The sequence below is a fragment of the Cyrtonyx montezumae genome, unplaced genomic scaffold (genome assembly GCF_038088225.1).
Source record: "Cyrtonyx montezumae isolate F1298 unplaced genomic scaffold, pur_monq_1.0 scaffold_9, whole genome shotgun sequence".
In the NCBI taxonomy this organism is placed as follows: domain Eukaryota; kingdom Metazoa; phylum Chordata; class Aves; order Galliformes; family Odontophoridae; genus Cyrtonyx; species Cyrtonyx montezumae.
Genome location: NW_027072100.1, coordinates 10841249 through 10858262, shown reverse-complemented (window position 1 = coordinate 10858262; position 17014 = coordinate 10841249). Strand labels below are relative to the sequence as shown.

The window sequence follows — 17014 nt, the reverse complement described above, 5'->3', positions numbered from 1 at the left end:
ACGAGGAGGGCGAGGATGCCCACCGCCCTTATCAACCCGGCGGAGCCCCGCCCCGCCCGGCGTCTGACCAATCACAGCCGTTCTTTTCCAACTGGCGGCAGGCCGGCCAACCAGAGCAGCGTTTTCTGCCGCCAGTCCGGTGATGGACGACTCGAAGGCCCAATCATCTTGTGGGACGCACCTCCCGCCTTGTGGGCGGGACTTCTTGCCGCTCGGCGCGGCTGCCGGATGTGAGTGCAGGCAGTGCCGGTTCCGGGTCGGGGCGGTGATGTCGGCGCCGGGCGATGTTGGGGGTCCGGGTCCGGGTCCGGGTCCGGGTCCCGGTCCGGGTCCGGGTCCGAAGCGGCTGGCGGCGGCCGGGGACCTGCGGAGCGTGCTGATCACCAGCGTGCTCAACCTGGAGCGGCTCGAGGTCGACCTTTTCAGGTGCGCGGTGCAGCGCCCGCCCGCCCCTCCCCGCTGTCGCCGCGCTGACCGCCGCCGCGTTCTCCCCGCAGGGGCCAGCACCATTGGGTGCCCGTGACGCGGCGCCTTTTCGGCGGGCAGATCGTGGGCCAGGCCCTGGTGGCAGCCGCCCGCGCCGTCAGCCGTGACCTCCAGGCCCACTCGCTGCACTGCTACTTCGTGCGGGCAGGTGGGACCGCGCCGCGGGGCTCGGGCGGCTCGCGGGTACCGGGGTCTGGCGGGCAGATCTGTCAGGGATGGAGGGGTGGGGAGCCGGGACTGGGGCTGCTGTTCTGTGTCCACCAGAGCAGAGCAGTGCTTCCTCTGCCCGGCCCCAGCTTTCCACCACTACAGATCGGGGCTCTCTGTGGTGTGTGGCTGCCCCACAGCCAAAGGTTCCCATCCACCCAGGGGACCCCAAGGTGCCGGTGTTGTACGAGGTGGAGCGGACCCGTACTGGGAAGAGCTTCTCCGTCCGCTCTGTGAAGGCCATTCAGCATGGGAAGCCTATCTTCATCTGCCAGGCCTCCTTCCAGCTGGCCCAGCAGAGCCCTGTGCAGCACCAGTTCACCATGCCCACCGTGCCACCCCCTGAGGAGCTGCTGACACAGGAGGAGCTCATTGAGAAGTTCCTGCAGTGAGTGGAGAGGAAAGGGCACCCTGGGGGCTTCCTCCTGTGTGCTGGGGCTTAGGGAGGCACAGGGACACAAGCAGATGGGAAAGGATTGCAGTGATAACCCAAGGAGTTCGTGTGTACACCTGCAAGGGAAGTAAAGGCAGTCAGCAGCTGTGCCCTCCTGCTTTTCCTTCTGGCCCTGGGTCCCTGAGCTGACACCGCTGTCTTCTGTGGGCACTGGGCGTTGACTTCACTTCTCCATATTGGTCTCAAGGAATCCTAACTTGGCAGAGAGATACAGAAAGCACCTGAACAAGATCCAAGCTGAAGATGTGCCGATTGATATCAAACCTGTGAACCCGCCAGATATATTCTGCACAGAGCCACAGGAACCGAAGCAGTTCTTCTGGGTGCGAGCTCGAGGCTACATAGGTGGGTACTGCCTGGAGGGGCCTCTGGCTGCTGCACGAGTCCAGGGCTGGGGCTCAAAACCTCTCACACTCGTGAAAGAGGGCTGGGAGGGTTGTGGTTCCTGTGTCTTAAGCCTGGGAGAAGTCTGGGGATTTCAGGACTGAAGTAAGGGCAGGGGGCCAGAGTGTGAGACAATGCTCATTTGCCGTGTTCAATCTTGCAGGCTTCAGCCTGGGGACGTAGCAAGGGCTGAAGGTCTGAAGCAGTGCTGCTGGGCTCACAAGCTGGCACTGGGGACACACAGCTGTTGGAGCTTTATGTTGCCTAGCATGTCCAGATGTGTCCCACAGTCACCTGGCACTGAACAAACAGCGCTGGCTTTTTGCAGGAGAGACTGACATGAAGGTGCACTGCTGCGTGGCCGCCTACATCTCTGACTACGCCTTTCTGGGCACAGCCCTGCTGCCCCATCGTCAGTACAACATCAAATTCATGGTGTCCCTCGACCACTCCATGTGGTTCCACGCACCCTTCCGATCTGACCACTGGATGCTGTATGAGTGTGAGAGCCCCTGGGCTGGTGAGTCCTGGCTGGTTCCCTGGGCACTGTGTGGCAGAGTGATGCTGCCCACACAGAGCTGTGGGGGCCGTGGTCTCACAGCACTCTCTGCATCAGGTGGGTGCCGAGGGCTGGTGCTCGGGCGCCTGTGGCGCAGGGATGGGGTCCTGGCTGTCACCTGCACACAGGAAGGAGTCATCCGGGTGGAGCAGAACTCAAATCAAAGCAAACTCTAGCCAAGGAAGCCAGCAGCTTCTGGCTCACCAAGCTCAGTGAGCTGGGGCTAAGGCCTGCGTCAGAATGGCTGTGGCGGGGGCAGGACTCCACGCAGCAGCAGAAGGAGCAGCAGAAGAGAAGGGGCTGAGTCCCACGGGTGGGAGCGTTGGTGTCAGCACCTCAGTGCTGAGGTGGATCTGCACGGGCTGCAGTGCTACTGCTGCCATTGATCGCCAGCTGCGCAGCATAATGGCGCGCTATGCTGAGCCACTCTTCACTCACTGTGAATAAAGCTATCACATGAGCAGCTGAGCTCTGTGCCCTGGAGTTTGTCCCCTCTGTGTTGCTTTAAGGGAGCTTCTGGTGGCAGAGGACAAGAGGGCAGCACCAGGGCACTTGGAGCTGGCTGTGCCCTGCAGCACACAGGGTCACAGGAGTGGAAAGGGCTACTGCAACGCCCACGTGGCTTCCCCTTCTCACTTCTGCTGCCCTCCTCGTGCACTGACGGGTGAGCTGCTGCTGCTGCTCGTACCTCAGCCTCCTCTTTGGAGCTGGGGTGGAGAGGGGAGCACAGCAGACACAAAGAAAGGGGAGAAAAAGGATGTTCCCACCTAGACTGGGAGGTGCAAAGGCTTCCTGGTGGTGGGTGTCCCTCTGCGGTTCCTCAGGGAGGAGTGAAGCTACACAGACACTGTAGGAGCCCCTGTTCTTTCTCCTATCAAGACTTTATTAAATAAAGTCCTTTTTATTTTCTGTTATTGGAAGTTCCTGGCCAGAAACCTTGTCCCTTTAATGCAGTGCCAGTGTGCCTCAGCTAAAATCCCATCTGTCTCAAGAACCCCATGGAGCAGCTGGCTCCTGACAGGCAGCGTAGGCAGCAAGCACCCAGCACCGGTGGAAACACTGACATAGAAAGTGCATTTTTGAGAACTGGCTCCCAGAGGGGCCAACCCTGCTCCCGGCCACCACGTGCAGGCTGTGCCGACACAGCTCTGCTTCCGTGCCCCATCCCATCCCTCACTGCTCCCTCTCCCGCCCTGGGGCGCGAGCTGTCCTGCACCCCACGACCCTCAGCCTCACTCCAGAGGTTCCTTGATCAGACACTCCTTCAGGCTTGGCTGCTGCTGCAAGGGCACCCCGGCCTCCTGCAGGCCCTGCAGCCGGGCCTCCGACTGCCGCTTGTCCTTGCCCACCTTCCAGGCCAGGTGGACGTGAGCCTGGAGGAAGGGCCCCAGCAGCGGGTGGCTGTCCTGGGCCTCCAGCAGCTGCAGCGCCTGCTCGCAGCAGCCGTGGGCCTCACCCAGCTGGTCCAGCTCCTGGTGGCAGACAACCAACCCGGCCAGCGTCAGGAGGAAGCGGCCAGAGCCGCAGACCCCCAGGCGGTCCTGCAGGCGGTAGGCGTTGGCCCAGGTGGCCAGGGCCTCGCGGTACATGCCGGTGCAGGTGAGGCGCTGCGCGGCACGCAGGTCCTGCAGGAAGAAGAATTCAAGGAACTCGGGGGAGCGGCGGATCTCGGCGATGGAGTGCAGGTGGGACAGGAACTGCTCGAAGGCTCGGCTCCGCTTGGCGATGGTCTCGGCCGTGAAGTTGCGCCGCAGCCTCTTCCTGGGGAAGGCGATGCCCGCCATGTCACAGCCAAAGCGGCCGCGCAGGCGGCGGTTCAGCCGCTCGAAGTCTGAGTAACGACGGGCGATGGCGGCGGGGGCCTTATCCAGCTGCCCGGAGCGGATCAGGTAGATGGTGTAGAGCTGCGGGCAGGGAGCGGTGGGTCGGGAGGTGCTGTGGATGGGGCCTCGCCAGAACCGAGCGCACAGCAGCAAAAGGAGATGGGGGGGGGATGGGCGTGCCGCGCCCCCAGGGCGGTTCTCACACAGCCGGAGCCTCCGGCCGTAGTTACCTGAGGCTCATCTGAGCCGCAGCACCATCACGGCAGCACAGGGAGAGACAGAGAGAAGTGAGCGCCCGCCCGCCCGCCCGCCCGGACCACCCCTCCCCTCCCCCCCACTCCGCGGGCGCGGCCCCGCGGGCGCACTCACCACGTACTTGGAGGAGCGCTCGCTGACCACGCTGGCGCTGCTGACCTCGAACAGCAACCGCTGCGGCACGAGGCTGCTCCGCGACCGCCGCCACAGCTCCTGCAGCTGCCGGCTCAGCAGGCTGCCGGGCCGAGCCGCCGGGCCCCACTCTGTGTGGGGAGAAGGGCTCAGCGGGCGCGGCGGCGGCGGGAGCCCGGGGCACCGTCCCAGCACCTGCCTCCATCCTGCGCAGCATCCCCCGCCCGCAGCTCCTCGCCGCCGCCGCCGTCCTCCTCTTCTTCCTCCTCGTCCTCCTCCTCCTCGTCCTCCCCGTGCCCGCTGAAGCTCAGGGTGCCGCTGAGGCGCGTGGACAGCCCCTCGGTGTCGTCCTCCAGCTCCGAGCTCTCGGGGCAGTCCTCGGTCTCGACGCCGTCGTGCGTCCGCTCCTCCCGGGCGCCCTCGGCGCCCAACGCGTGCCGCAGGCGGTGCAGGATGCGGGCGGCCATCCCCGCGGCGCGGCTGCGGCGACGGGTCAGCCCCGGCCCCCCAACACCGGGACGGGCGCGGGGGGGCACTGCGGGACCCCGCACCGGGACTGCCCCGCTCCCGGCCGGGACCCTTCGGCCCTCCCGACCCGCTCCCACCCTCAGTCCCGCCCCCTCCGGAGCAGCACCGCGCCGGACCGTACCGTGCTGTGCCGGGCCGCGCCGCGCCGCGCCGGGCGGTGCCGAGCGATGGCCGCTCCGCCGCTGCTCGTCCCGGGATCCTCCCTGCGCGGCTCCGCCTCCGCTGGGAACCCGGATCGCGGCGGGGCTGTCACATCCCGGCACGGCATAGCACGGCTCGGCACGGCATAGCACGGCTCGGCACGGTGCGGTCCGGGTCTCTCGCTGCCCTCACAGCCCCTGGGCACGGCTCCCTGATGGTCCCCAGCTTACGCTGGCCCGGCACCCTGACACCTTGGTACCCCGACACAGCATCACCCCAACTCCACGACATCCCAGCACCCCTCGTCCCTGCTCCTGGGCTGCAGCCACGGCCGGTGCCTGGTGCTCACCGCCCTTATTTAGCGCCATGCCTGTTCCGTCCTCGATGCTTTCTTGGGAATGTCTATTAATATCGAGGAAGGCCCAGCTGCTGCCATCACTCCGTGCTTGCTCCTCGCTGTGCTGTGCTGCCTCGGCTGTGGGGTGCTGCAGAGCTGCCCCAGCACAGGTCCTGCGGGACCGAGAGCCCTGCTGCAGCCCCGCAGCCCTTCCGGAGCGTCGTGGGCCATGGGCCACTTGGCCAGCCAGTCCCAGGGCCACGGGCCTGGCAGAGGCACGGCTGTGCCACGCCTTTGAGGCCACGGGCATCATTCCCACACTCCCAAAGTCACGGAGCAGCCATGACCTGCCAGGACCAGGCAGCGGCTGCCAGCAGAGCGGGGACCCACTGGAGGGCCCTGCTCCTCACCCGTCTGCTGCTCACAGCCAGCACTGGTCTGGGGCTGGGGGCTGCAGCTCTGCCTCAGCCCCTCCAGAGCAGAAATTAGGGGTGAGAGGAGGAAACGGTGGTTTGGGCACAGCCGGAGCAGCTGGGGTACTGCGGGGTGGGGGAGGGGGCATGGCCCCAGTGCTGCCTGCTTGCCCCAGTCTGTGCTGCGGGCTCAGCGGTGGTGTGGGCAGTGCTGTCCGGCCCTGTCTGTAGTACCGGCCTGACACAGGGGAAGCCCTGTCCTGGTGTCAGGGGGATGCTGCTCTTTGGGGCTATTTTTAACCCTCTCCATGCTGAGCTGTCTTGGGGCAAGGAGGTGCAGGTGAAGAAGCCGCACTCCTGCCAAGATGCCGTGTCCCTCCCCTCAGGGCTTGAATTTCTATCCCAGCTTCAGACCCACGTTTAATCCCCCGCTCTTGGCCAATAACGCTTTGGCTAAATTAGGTAAAATGAGCCCTTTGCCAATGAGCAGGGCCGGATTTCCACCAGGGAGCTGATAGGCTGCCGGGGCTGGGGGCCAACGGCTGGGGGCACGGGGACACTACAAATTGGGGAGCCAGGGAGCATCTGGGGGCTGCTGGTGCAGGAGGAGGTGACTCCCTGCGGGAGGAGAGCAGCAGAGATGGCGTCAATGGTAAGAGCTCCAGTGGTGCCGGGGTGAGACGCAGCCAGGCCGAAGGTGTTGGGCACTGTGGTGTGGGGCTGCCATGCACCTCTATGGGGCAATGGCAGAGGGATGGTCCCCACAGGCTGGACATGGCACGAGGCAGCAGGGACGTGGGGGCAGTGGGACTTGTTTCCCATGGCATATGAACCCCTGTAGGATGTGTGCCCCCATGGGATGTGTCCCAGGGAGGGAGCGCGTGGCTGCTTCGGGGTATTGGGTGCATGGGGCGATCAGAGCAGCCCCGGCTGCAGCTGAGCTGTGTGAAGGCGCTGAAAGCCGAGCGCTGGGTCATGCGACACCTCTGCAGCCCCAGACAGCCCGCGCCTCCAGGAGAAACTCGATCCAGGGCAAACAGGTGCCTGCAGAGCACTGCTCCCTATAAGGGGAGTTGAAGAGAGTCCAAAAATAGTGCCGCGTGCCTGGGATGCCAAGGCAGCATGGCAGCCCCTGCGTCATGGACCCCTGGTGGGCGGCTGCATGGGGCTTGGGGCAGCTGAGCTGCAGGGGCTGCCCCGGGGCCTTAGCTCACTCAGGGAACAGCCACGTGCTGCAGGGCTGTGCTGGGAAGCCCGAGGCTTTGCACTGCTCCGGACACTGCTGCAGAGCCCCTTGTGCTGCTGACCCTGGGCAGGGGCTGTGCTGGCAGTGCAGGGGGACGTGGGATGGGCACTGACCCCTTCTCCCCGTGCCTTACAGACGGACCAGCAGGCAGAGGCTCGCGCCTTCCTCAGCGAGGAAATGATCGCTGGTGAGCGGGGAAGGGAGTGGGGACCCATTCTGGCCCGTGCAGGGCCCGTCCCATCACCCGAGCCCTGGCCCTGACTGCTCTTCTCTGCAGAGTTCAAAGCTGCCTTCGACATGTTTGACGCGGACGGTGGTGGGGACATCAGCACCAAGGAGTTGGGCACAGTGATGAGGATGCTGGGCCAGAACCCCACCAAGGAGGAGCTGGATGCCATCATCGAGGAGGTGGACGAGGATGGTGAGCAGCCTCCATGGGGGTGCTGGGTGGCTGGAGTGCTCAGCCTGATCCACACCACGCTCCCTCCTCACAGGCAGCGGCACCATCGACTTCGAGGAGTTCCTGGTGATGATGGTGCGCCAGATGAAAGAGGATGCCAAGGGCAAGTCCGAGGAGGAGCTGGCCAACTGCTTCCGCATCTTCGACAAGTGAGTGGGGCGGTGCCTGTTGGCGCCAGTCCTTGGTGGCGAGCAGGGCCACATCCTGCCCTTACTCTCCCATAGGAACGCTGATGGGTTCATCGACATCGAGGAGCTGGGAGAGATCCTCAGGGCCACCGGGGAGCACGTCACCGAGGAGGAAATAGAAGACCTCATGAAGGATTCAGACAAGAACAACGATGGCCGCATTGACTTCGATGGTGAGCGGCAGCCCCAGCCCCGCAGCTTGCCCAGCCCCTCTGGGCTGTGCGTGTGGGGCAGCTGGGTCTGACTGTGCTGCTCTCTTGCAGAGTTCCTGAAGATGATGGAGGGCGTGCAGTAAGGGATCAGACATTCCTCGGGCCGGCTGTGGCAGCCAGCCCTGCTCCTCTGCCCAGGAGCAGCCCCGCTGCAGCGCCTGCCCTCGCTGCCCACCCGCTGGAGCCCTGCAGCAGCTTGTGCCCCTCGGCCGGCGGCTGAGCTTTTCCTTGACTCTGACAGATGTGGTTTATGGATGAACCTCATTAAAAGGGGAAAGGCTGAGCTGCCAGTATGGGAGTGCCTGGGGGGGCTGTGGCACTGTGTCCCATGCTAGGGGCCACGGGGGAGTGTGCAACGCCGTGCCGTGCCCTGAACCAGCCAGGCTGACCCATGAGTGCGTGAGCAGCAGCTCCCATGGGCTGCTGGGTGGGCGCCAGCCAGCGCTGAGCTCACAGTTTCCATCAGGAGCACTTGCTTCCCACGACAGCAGCAGCAGGAAACGCAGCCCTGTCCTCCCAGGGTCCCAGCAGGCAGCGCTGCGAGGCTGCTCCTGCTCACTCTGGGATGTGAGAACACGCTGGATTTTGCGGGGAAGGAGGGGGAAAAGGGGACAACACTGCTTCAGGGTTCTGATGGATAGGATGGGATAACTTGTCAAAAAAAGCAGGGGGCTGCTGCCCCCCCCCAGACAGCAGCCACCGCTCTGTGCAGGGATTAAGGCAAAGCTGGAAAAGCCAGCCTGGTCTGTGCCAGCTTTCCCTGGGGACCTATGTCTCCGTGCAGCCTCTGCAGTTGGGGAGGAGCACTGCCACAGGGGTGCTGAGAGCGGGACGCGTCCTGGGCCAACGCTCACGGGTCCAGGGAACACCCACTTCCTGTGGGAGCAACGGGAGCGGCACTACGCAGGACCCCAGCTCAGGACCCATCCCCGCCCCGCAGAGCCAGTGAGAAGCGGAGTCCTTTTGGCACAGGATGGCACCGAGGCGAGGGGCTGCCTCTGGCTGCGGGGCACAGGGGGTGTGCACAGCCACCCAGACCGCACTCTGCAAGGCAGCAGCGGGGCACCGGCAGCTGGTGCTGCAGTTGGGGGGCAGTGCTGATGGCCCTCAGCTGCGCGAGGAGCGGCACAGGAGGAGCACGGAGGTGCGGGAGCTCAGTGTCGGTAAGGGTCCGTGCAGTGGGCAGCACGGGGGCTGAGCAGAGGGGCTGCAGCCCACTCAGCCTCTCCGTCCTGCAGGGCTGCAGAGCGCACTGCTGGCATGGCTGCGGCAGGCAGCGGGCCCCCAGGAGCGGCGAGAGCTGGAGCGGCTGTGGGTGCTCTTCCTCTCTGCCCTGGAGCTCTTCCTGCAGGACCTGCGCTGCGCCCACCGCCTCTGCTACATCTTCTCCCCGGGGGAGGGTGGTGTGGCCCCGCTGCGCACCGGGCTGGGAGGGGGGCGAGGGGAGGGGCCCGAGCTGCCCCCAGCTCCCCCATGCCTGGAGGAGGAGATGGAGCAGGTGAGGGCAATGCTGGTGGAGATGGAGAGCACGGCTAACATCCCGCTATGGACGGTGGAAGCCACACACGTGGCGGGGCTGAGAGGGGACACAGCCCCCACGTTCCACGGACGAGGGTCTGGCACTGGGTCCTGCTGCAGGGTGCTGTGAGCTGGGGGCAGGAGGTGCAGGGCTGGCTCAGCTCAGGAGGATGGGACCCCCTCGGGCCCTAGGAGCTGCCACATACAGGGCAGTAATAAAGCCCGCATTACCCAACGTGTGTTTGCGTCCCTCCATGCCCCCACCTGCCCTGTAGCACCCCTACCCACAGCTCTGCACGTAGCCCAGCTGTGCAGTGCATGTAAGCAGATGGAAAAAGTTATAGACATGCAATTTATTTATACATTAACCGTAGCTCGCACTCCAAAATTAAGTTAAAAACAGCCTATAATACAGAAAGGCGCAGCAGACAGGGGCAAGGGGGCAGCGTGGTGGGGGTCAGGTCTCCTGGCTCTTAGCCTGCTTGTCGTACATCTCCCGCAGGTACTTCTTGTAGGCTGTGGGGAGAGGGGGTGCAGGCTGAGGTTGGGGCAGCGGGGCTGTGTCACTGCCACTGCTCAAGGGGGACCCTCGGGGCACTCACCAGGCTGGTTTTTCCACAGCTCGGCAGCGTGTGTGTTCAACGGGCTGTCGATGTTGGGCTCTGGGGATAAGTTCATAAGGTTGGAAAAGACCTATAAGATCATCTAGTCCAACCATCCTCCTATCACTATCCCTACCCAACTACTAGATCAAATCCCTTAGCACCTCATCTAAACACTTCTTGAACAGCGCTAGGGATGGTGCCTCACCCACCTCCCTAGGCAGGCCATTCCAGTGCCTGACCACTCTTTCAGAAAAAAAATGTTTCCTCAGGTCTAATCTAAATCTTCCCTGGCGCAACTTGTGGCCATTCCCTCTCATCCTGTCATTATTTATCAGTGAGAAGAGGCCCACCCCCTCCTCACCACAACCCCCCTTCAGGAAGTGGTAGAGTGCAAAGGGTGCATAAGGGTGGGGTCAGGGGGGTCCGAGGCACCCACAGCCCCCACGCCCAGCACACCCACCTGCCAGCAGGCTCTGGATGGACAGCAGGATGGTGCGCACGTCATACAGCGCCGACCACTTCTCCTTCAAGATGTCGAGGCAGATGTTGCCCTGCGCGTCCACGTTGGGGTGGTAGCAGGGCGTGAGGAAGCGCACCGTGGGCGCGGTGTAGGGGTATCCGCTGGGGAACTCCAGGGACAGTTTATAACGCAGCTCCTCGTAGGCCTGTGGGCGGCAGTTAGCGGGGTGGGGGGACCGGGGGAGCCGCGTCGTGCGGCGCCGTGCGGGGTCTCACCGTTCCTGCCGCGCCATCGATAGTGCCGATCCAGCGGAAGAGATTGTCGGACTCGGGGAAGGCGGAGATGCCTTTGTCGCCGGACATCTGCGCGGCAGCACCGTTAGAGCCGGCCCGGCCCAGCCCGGCCCAGCCCCCGCCGACCTCGGTCCCACTCACCATCAGCGCCACCAGCTCCTGCTGCAGCCTGCGGGGACAGCGCGTTACGGGCCGAACCGGCAACCACGGGCAGGGCTGCCCAACCCCCTCGGCCCCCCGGCCCGGCCTCACCTCTTCCCCACAGAGCCACGGGCGGCCGTGGCCCCCGCCTCAGCCCCTTTGCGGGCGGCGGCGCTGGGCACGGCGGCAGGGTCGGCGTTCTGCGAGGCCATGGCGGTTGTGGGCCGTTCCCTCGGGCTCCCGCGCGGCTCTCTGCTGGGCTGGACTCGGCTCGCTTCGCTTCGCTCCGCTCCCGGCCCCTCTCCCTCCGCCGTCCGTTCCGCGTCGCTCCCGCACTCCGTTTGAATGTTTCAAACTCGCGACCCCCCCACCAATCAGCGCGCGCTTCCGCTCTAGCCAACCAATCGCTTATCGCCGACCACGCGGCTGCCATGGAAACGGCGGGCGGAACCGGAAGAGGCGGGACGGCGCAGACGCAGGAGGCCCCCACTCCCCTCCCCGTCCCAGGGCGCCTTTAAAGGGGCCGCCCCCCCCCCACCCAGCAAGCGCGGACACGGGTGCGAAGCAGCGGCTTTTATTGCGGGCCCGAGGGCGGCTCTGAGGGCTCGGGATGGCCTTCGGGAGGAGGACCCTCAGGAGGGAGCTCAGGGGGCGGCGGTGGGTCCCCCCCATCGCGAAGCGTCTCCATGTACTTCTGCATCTTCTCCGTCATCCAGGCAGGTGGGACGAAGGGCTTCAGCTCCTCCAGCCGCAGCTCCACTGAGTCCCTGCAGGAGAGCGGGCCGAGTGCAGCTCACAGGCTCTTAGGGCAGGCAAGGACCCACAAGGTCCCCATGCTGGGGACCCATTCAGGTGACCCCACCGTGCCTCACCTGTAGTCGTCAGTGGCCGCCAAGTCGCGGATGTCCTCTTCCAGCAGGAGGTAGGCCTGCAGCAAGGCGAGACACACACTGTGCTTCTGCCGGGACCTGCGGTGCCCATGGGGCAGCTCTACCACCCCGTCCCTGCATTCCTGGCTCTTGCGCCTGCCCAAGCCCCGGGAGCAGCAAACATCTCTTGGCCGAGGTGCCCGAGCCCTGCCTCTGCCTGTCCTGCCACATGGCCCTGCCCGTGGCACGCTGCCTGCCTCTCTGCTCCTCCGCCCCTGTCCGTCCTGAGCGGGTTTCCGCACAGTTCTTGGGCTGCAGCGGGCACAAGCCCGGGCATACTCACCATCTTGCCCCCAGTGGCCCTCATGTGCTGCTGCTCTGCCAGCCATTGCTTATCCTGCGGGTCAGCTGCGTACTGCAATAAAGCAGCAAGGACCTGGCTGAACACAGGACACAGACCTCCCACTTGGACCACCCTCCTGTGGGGCACAGCCCGTTCCAGTGCTCCACTGCCAGCACCTCAGCCCCAGGGCACGGTGCTGGGGGACTTCCAGAGGGAGGGCTTTGCCCTGCCTGCTCTCCTCTCAAAGAAAACCCTGACTTTGGGCTAAACCAGCACCTCAGAGGCTGTACTAACATTAACTTATGTTTCAGTGTGCTGGCCAGATTGTGTATACGTGCTATAAGGTAACAAATGGGGTATGGGGAGGAAAAAAACAAGCAAGCCGAAGCACACGCTCCCAGTTCCCATCACAAACTGCTTCTGAGCAAACCCCGAAGGAGGAGGCATCCTGCTGTGGTATCTGACCTTAAAGAGGTGGGGATGCTTGATGTAGAGTCGCCCTCTTGTTCCTCCCATCCCGAGAGCTCTGAAAAAGGAACACAAGGGGCTGTTACACTGGGGCAGGGGGGCCCTGCAGCAGCATGGGGCACCTCCTCTCCTCCCCAGGCCTCAGCCCTTCCTACTGCTTTTGAGGCAGAGAAGCGAGGTGACAAGAGGAGTCTTACGGGCTCCTGCCTGGGAGACACCACCCTCCGTCAACAGGGCCATTCCTTACTTGTTTGCTCGAGATCCCAGCACAAAGGTTGTGGTTTCAGTCAGTCGGGATGGATCCCACTACAGAGCAATTGGAAAAGGGGCAACATTAGAAATGAAGCTGGTGCCAGCCAATGCTCCATGAGCCTCAGCTCTCTGATGGGGAACCTAAGAACTGCCCCCTGGCTTGGGAGGGAGGGAGGGTAGCCACAAACCTCTGGATTGCCACAGAGGAAGGAAAATGCATCACCTTGGGCTGATCTAAGCTGTTTCCCTTGTGGGAAACACTTGTGGGATCCTCCTAGATACTACCTACTAAGGCTCTCCTTATGCCTCCTAACAGCTGTACCACACCACAGAGCTACAGTGTCTGGAGGAAGCAAGCAAAGGCTTCCAGGCACTGTAAAGACCCAGCAGGGTAAGGCACAATCTAGGACTGCTCTGTGCTGCCGCTGCAGGCAGGGCTCTGCTAGCGGAAGCGAAGGGAGGAGAGGGTGAGCCCAGCAGCACCAGTCAGCCAATACCTTTGGTCCATCCCTTCTCACAGGCTCAGAGACTTTGAGCTTCCACCTGAAGGAAAGGAAAGTGAAGTAAGAATAGGTCCTAGAAAAATCAGTGTAGACAGATACAAGCTCCCAGTGGCAGAAATCTGAGCTTGAACCCTTCCAGATCCACCCTCTCATACCTTCCACCCAGCTCTGGGCCCTCATCTCTGCTGCATTCCCTGCTACCACCTGTGTCACACACAGCTCACTGAATCATCCACCTGGTTCTGTGTGTCTTTTGGCCCTGTTTAAAACTGTTTCCTGGAAGGCCTTTGCCTCCTGAAACTCAACCTCAGCCAAAACTCTCTTGCCCTCTGGCATCTCTCCCTGCACCTCTCTTTTGGGCTGGGGGAAGGACATTGCAGGTTTTGATGGCCCTTTAATTCAGCCAATTTTGCTTCCCACTGCCCCCTGAAGCACAGGCAGCAGCTCAAGGCCCATACTCACGCAGACATGCCTGAGACCCCACGATCGTTTGACAGGCTCTGTCCTGGAGGCCGTCCCTTTCTCTGTATGGAAGAAATCCTTCAGTCATTCAGCTGTGCAGATTGAGAGGACCCTTTTGATTACCTGTTCCCTTCTACAGAAGCAGATCTTTTCACAATGAGCATAACACTGGCACGGGAGCAAGCACTTCTGAGCCTTCACAAAAAACATTCACACTTGCACACTCTCATACTGTGGTAATAACCACAGGAGCAAGGAACAAGTCTCTCAGAACATAAAATCCCTCATGTGGAAAACCCTCCTACCTTTTTGGGAAGGGGGCTTCCTCGACGATTCAATTCCTCATCCATCTGTCGGGCACGCTGGAAGAGGAATGGTGGGAGGATGGAGACGAACCCTTCTCCCACCCCAGTCAGGCATGGCCCCACACACACAGCCTGCAGCTCTCATTTGCTGACTCAAGGCAGAGAGCACAAGGGCACAGAGAAATGCTGCAGCCCCCCCACATCAGTGTGAAGCACGCAGATGCTATGCCCGGGGTCTGCACTGCTCTGTAGGTTACTTTTCCCCATAACATGTCTCAGCTCTACCTCCTCACTTGTGCAGCTAATGAATAATTCCAACCCCTTCGTTCTATTCCTCCCAGCTCTTACAGGTCATTTAATCCTCTGAGAACAATAACAACTTTTACCTTTGGTCCCATCTGCTCATGGGGCAACCTGGACACAACCTTTTTGCCATCTGAGAACAGTAGTTTGGCCTGCAGGAAGAGAAGGAAGGTTACCTGATGCTGGGTGCAAAGAGGGACTGCCAGCAACCCCTGCTTCACCCTATGATAGAAGGTCTGTGTGCAAAGGCACCTTTGCTGATGGGAAAGCTCTGGGCCACGTGAAGTATAAAGGCCACATCTAAGGATTAAACACTTTGTTGACAGCTGGCCACTACAGACTCTAAAGATTTGGGTACATCTGCCCCCAGGCCTTATCCCAGCAATAGTTTCAGAACACTTTCATGTGTGCTGGTGCCCACCTGCTCCAGGCAGCTCCGACACGTCTCCTGGATGAGCTGCTCTGGGTCCACCTCCTCCCCAACGTTGTCACGCACATTGAGTGCTGCCTTCTGGAAAAACTGGGGAAGGAGCAGCAAGATGTCAGCAGCCAGGTGAGGTCTGGCCAGGGTGCAGCGCCCAGCTCCCCTGCTGCTCCCACTTGGCGTCTGGAGCTGGGTTCTGGAGCCCTGCACAGCTCACCTTCATGTACTTATTGAAGACTCCCCGGATCTCCTCGTTGATGCTGGGCTGCAGCACGGCTCGCAGCAGGTCCATGGACACCACTGGGTCAGTGAAGCTGCGGGAGCAGAGGGGGAGTCAGAAGAAGTGAGGCCCGGCAGCCTCACTTCGCACCCCGCAAGGCCCATCCCGGCCCCACCGCCGTGCATCCCGCTCCCGCGGGCCCAGCCCGCCCGTACCTGGTGGTCATCTGGGAGCGCCGGCCGCGCCGCTGCACCTGCCGGTGTTTGATCATGATGTTCCAGGGGCTCTGCGGGACACAACCGTCAGCCCCGAGCCCTCCCCCGGCCCGTGCCGCCGCCGCCGCCGCCGCCGCCAGCTCCCGCCCGCCTCACCGTGCCGCCCGGCTGCTCCTCGCCGCCTCCCGGGCCCTCCTCGCCCGGCGGCCCCGACTGCTGCTCCGCGTCACGAGCGGCGCCCATGGCGCCCCGCTCCCGCCCCGCGGCGCCGCTCCCGGAAGCGCCGGCCGCATTACGTCATCGGGACGCGACCCGCAGCGCCGGAACTGGCCGAGACTTCCGGTGGGGACTGCGGTCCGGGGCGGCTCCCGGTGGCGGTGGGGGTGGCGGTGGCTGTCGGTCGGCGGCGCTTCCCGGAGAGCGCCGTCGCTCTGAACGTAACACTGTTTTTCTCCTGGAAGCGCCGAATCCGCGGTTTCTCACCCGGTGTTCCCGCCCCGACCGGGGCGGAGTGGCAGTGAGTTCCCCGCTGGGCCCCGGGAGCGACGCGCAGCACTGGAGATTTTTCTGTCGGAGTGACGATTAAAGGTTTCTTTGGTAGGGAAATCTGTTGTGTTGGTACTTTGCTGCTTCCAAGACAAAACAAAACAAACCAAAACAAAACCGGAATTCACAATTGGAAGCATCAGGTGGCTGCGACAGTCCTTCATTGCAGGAACCCGGACCGGTGACGTTCTCAGCAGCATTGTGGCATCGCCCTGCTGAGCTCCCGGGGCACATCTGGGGCTGCTGGGTTTGGCCACACCGGGCTCCGTGTGCTGCTCCATCTCTGCTCACTGGACACAGGTGCACACTGGGGACTCGAATCTGTGCAGAGCAGGATCTATGGGATGGGCCTTACCAGCTTGCTTATTTCTGTACACAAGCATGCTTGTAAGATATTTGCCTTCCCAGTTCTCTACGTTGTGACCGTTTGGATCTGTAGGAGTGTAAATGTGCCGTAGCAATTGTACTGTTCCCAGGGAGCTCGGGGTTGCCCCCGGGCAGCGTGGCAGTGCCCTCAGGAGCTCCCCAGTGGCTCTGGCAATGGTGCTGTGCTGCCCCTTGGGCCACCCTGAGTCACTGCCACGTGCACCAGCTGAATTCGCCCTCTGCCTTCGTCATATTCAAGGTAGGAAGTGGATAGTAATCTATGGATAAAGAATAATGGAGATAATTGCACAGTTATCATTACCGGTGCCAGCAACACCTCTCCTGTGGGGTGACTGGAGAACATCAGTGCCACCTGCAGCAGGTGTCAGTGCATCTCAGGCAGGGACCCGTGAGCAGCAGTCCCCAAGGCTGTGCAGAGCTGCCCACACCCTGGGGCTGGAGAACACAGCAGGTGGTAGGGAACCATGGCAAGGGGGGGTCCTGGGGAGCTCTTCTCAGCACAGCCACAGCGGTGACACCAGTGTGCTGAGGTGTGGGGCACAGGGACTTAGGCAGACACGGGCGTTTCACAGGGAAATAGTTCTGGAATTGAGTCATGGCCACAAGGAGTGGAAGAAACCTGTACTTCGAGCTCATTTCTTGCATTGAGCCTTCTTCCCACGCAGGATTGGTGGCACGCAGGCCCTGTGCCTTCCCACTGCTGAGCATATGGCCCCAGTGCTGCCCATGTGTGGTCTTTGCCACCATTTGGACAAAGCTTTGTGGTGTGGGAGCTTTGCCTTCTCAGTTCTCATGCAGAGTGGTGTGCTCTTGCTCGCAGCGGTAGAGACTCTTCATACCCTGATGCAGAGCTCAGAGACATAAACGTGGTGGCA

At 62.6% G+C, this 17014-nt stretch overlaps 7 protein-coding genes across 9 annotated transcripts; 3 read left to right on the top strand and 4 right to left on the bottom strand.

Moving 5' to 3' along the window:
- Nucleotides 1–229: 229 nt before the first annotated feature.
- ACOT8 (acyl-CoA thioesterase 8) lies at nt 230–2553 on the top strand. Its single transcript, XM_065754027.1, has 6 exons — nt 230–426; nt 498–634; nt 856–1081; nt 1335–1492; nt 1860–2051; nt 2148–2553. The coding sequence occupies exons 1-6, from the start codon at nt 269–271 to the stop codon at nt 2264–2266; spliced, it is 990 nt and encodes a 329-aa protein (XP_065610099.1). The 5' UTR covers nt 230–268; the 3' UTR covers nt 2267–2553.
- A 374-nt stretch (nt 2554–2927) lies between these two features.
- SNX21 (sorting nexin family member 21) lies at nt 2928–4851 on the bottom strand. Its single transcript, XM_065754026.1, is given in 3 exon segments — nt 2928–3994; nt 4283–4482; nt 4485–4851. Coding segments are annotated over 3 exon segments (1155 nt in total). The 5' UTR covers nt 4768–4851; the 3' UTR covers nt 2928–3322.
- Nucleotides 4794–5537, bottom strand: LOC136060190 (uncharacterized). The gene is given in 3 exon segments (XM_065754523.1): nt 4794–4835; nt 4906–5390; nt 5393–5537. Coding segments are annotated over 3 exon segments (672 nt in total).
- A 739-nt stretch (nt 5538–6276) lies between these two features.
- TNNC2 (troponin C2, fast skeletal type) lies at nt 6277–8108 on the top strand. Its single transcript, XM_065754244.1, has 6 exons — nt 6277–6371; nt 7101–7152; nt 7243–7386; nt 7460–7574; nt 7650–7786; nt 7877–8108. Exons 1-6 carry the CDS (start codon nt 6360–6362, stop codon nt 7906–7908), a joined length of 492 nt encoding a protein of 163 aa, XP_065610316.1. The 5' UTR covers nt 6277–6359; the 3' UTR covers nt 7909–8108.
- A 655-nt stretch (nt 8109–8763) lies between these two features.
- Nucleotides 8764–9686, top strand: LOC136059941 (regulator of G-protein signaling 9-binding protein-like). Its single transcript, XM_065754116.1, has 2 exons — nt 8764–8988; nt 9064–9686. Exons 1-2 carry the CDS (start codon nt 8799–8801, stop codon nt 9471–9473), a joined length of 600 nt encoding a protein of 199 aa, XP_065610188.1. The 5' UTR covers nt 8764–8798; the 3' UTR covers nt 9474–9686.
- UBE2C (ubiquitin conjugating enzyme E2 C) lies at nt 9682–11087 on the bottom strand. Its single transcript, XM_065754118.1, has 6 exons — nt 10954–11087; nt 10843–10870; nt 10684–10770; nt 10409–10613; nt 9946–10005; nt 9682–9859 (listed from the first exon to the last, which is right to left on the bottom strand). The coding sequence occupies exons 1-6, from the start codon at nt 11052–11054 to the stop codon at nt 9801–9803; spliced, it is 540 nt and encodes a 179-aa protein (XP_065610190.1). The 5' UTR covers nt 11055–11087; the 3' UTR covers nt 9682–9800.
- Nucleotides 11088–11404: 317 nt separating this feature from the next.
- DNTTIP1 (deoxynucleotidyltransferase terminal interacting protein 1) lies at nt 11405–15486 on the bottom strand. 3 transcript variants are annotated; one of them, XM_065754100.1, is made up of 13 exons: nt 15363–15486; nt 15207–15277; nt 14989–15085; nt 14769–14867; nt 14431–14499; nt 14045–14101; nt 13740–13801; nt 13272–13317; nt 12770–12828; nt 12520–12580; nt 12055–12126; nt 11715–11770; nt 11405–11609 (listed from the first exon to the last, which is right to left on the bottom strand). In XM_065754100.1, exons 1-13 carry the CDS (start codon nt 15447–15449, stop codon nt 11417–11419), a joined length of 1029 nt encoding a protein of 342 aa, XP_065610172.1. In that variant the 5' UTR covers nt 15450–15486; the 3' UTR covers nt 11405–11416. The 3 variants fall into 3 exon arrangements, with proteins under 3 accessions (XP_065610172.1, XP_065610174.1, XP_065610173.1); XM_065754102.1 differs by lacking the exon at nt 12055–12126; XM_065754101.1 differs by lacking the exon at nt 14045–14101.
- Nucleotides 15487–17014: the final 1528 nt, after the last annotated feature.

Bases quoted from the DNA above. Each gene is read 5' to 3' on its own strand.
- LOC136059941 (XM_065754116.1), top strand. From the start codon at position 8,799: ATGGCACCGAGGCGAGGGGCTGCCTCTGGCTGCGGGGCACAGGGGGTG. The intron at 8,989-9,063 runs GTAAGGGTCCGT...TCCGTCCTGCAG, and splicing joins GGTGCGGGAGCTCAGTGTCG to GGCTGCAGAGCGCACTGCTG.
- DNTTIP1 (XM_065754100.1), bottom strand. From the start codon at position 15,449: ATGGGCGCCGCTCGTGACGCGGAGCAGCAGTCGGGGCCGCCGGGCGAG. The intron at 14,102-14,430 runs GTAAAAGTTGTT...TTCCTCTTCCAG, and splicing joins ATGAGCAGATGGGACCAAAG to CGTGCCCGACAGATGGATGA. The intron at 12,829-13,271 runs GTATTGGCTGAC...ATTGCTCTGTAG, and splicing joins TGAGAAGGGATGGACCAAAG to TGGGATCCATCCCGACTGAC.
- ACOT8 (XM_065754027.1), top strand. From the start codon at position 269: ATGTCGGCGCCGGGCGATGTTGGGGGTCCGGGTCCGGGTCCGGGTCCG. The intron at 635-855 runs GTGGGACCGCGC...CCATCCACCCAG, and splicing joins CTGCTACTTCGTGCGGGCAG to GGGACCCCAAGGTGCCGGTG. The intron at 2,052-2,147 runs GTGAGTCCTGGC...TCTCTGCATCAG, and splicing joins GTGTGAGAGCCCCTGGGCTG to GTGGGTGCCGAGGGCTGGTG.
- UBE2C (XM_065754118.1), bottom strand. From the start codon at position 11,054: ATGGCCTCGCAGAACGCCGACCCTGCCGCCGTGCCCAGCGCCGCCGCC. The intron at 10,006-10,408 runs GTGGGTGTGCTG...ACTTATCCCCAG, and splicing joins CATCCAGAGCCTGCTGGCAG to AGCCCAACATCGACAGCCCG. The intron at 9,860-9,945 runs GTGAGTGCCCCG...CTCTCCCCACAG, and splicing joins GCTGTGGAAAAACCAGCCTG to CCTACAAGAAGTACCTGCGG.
- TNNC2 (XM_065754244.1), top strand. The intron at 7,387-7,459 runs GTGAGCAGCCTC...CCCTCCTCACAG, and splicing joins CGAGGAGGTGGACGAGGATG to GCAGCGGCACCATCGACTTC. The intron at 7,787-7,876 runs GTGAGCGGCAGC...GCTCTCTTGCAG, and splicing joins TGGCCGCATTGACTTCGATG to AGTTCCTGAAGATGATGGAG.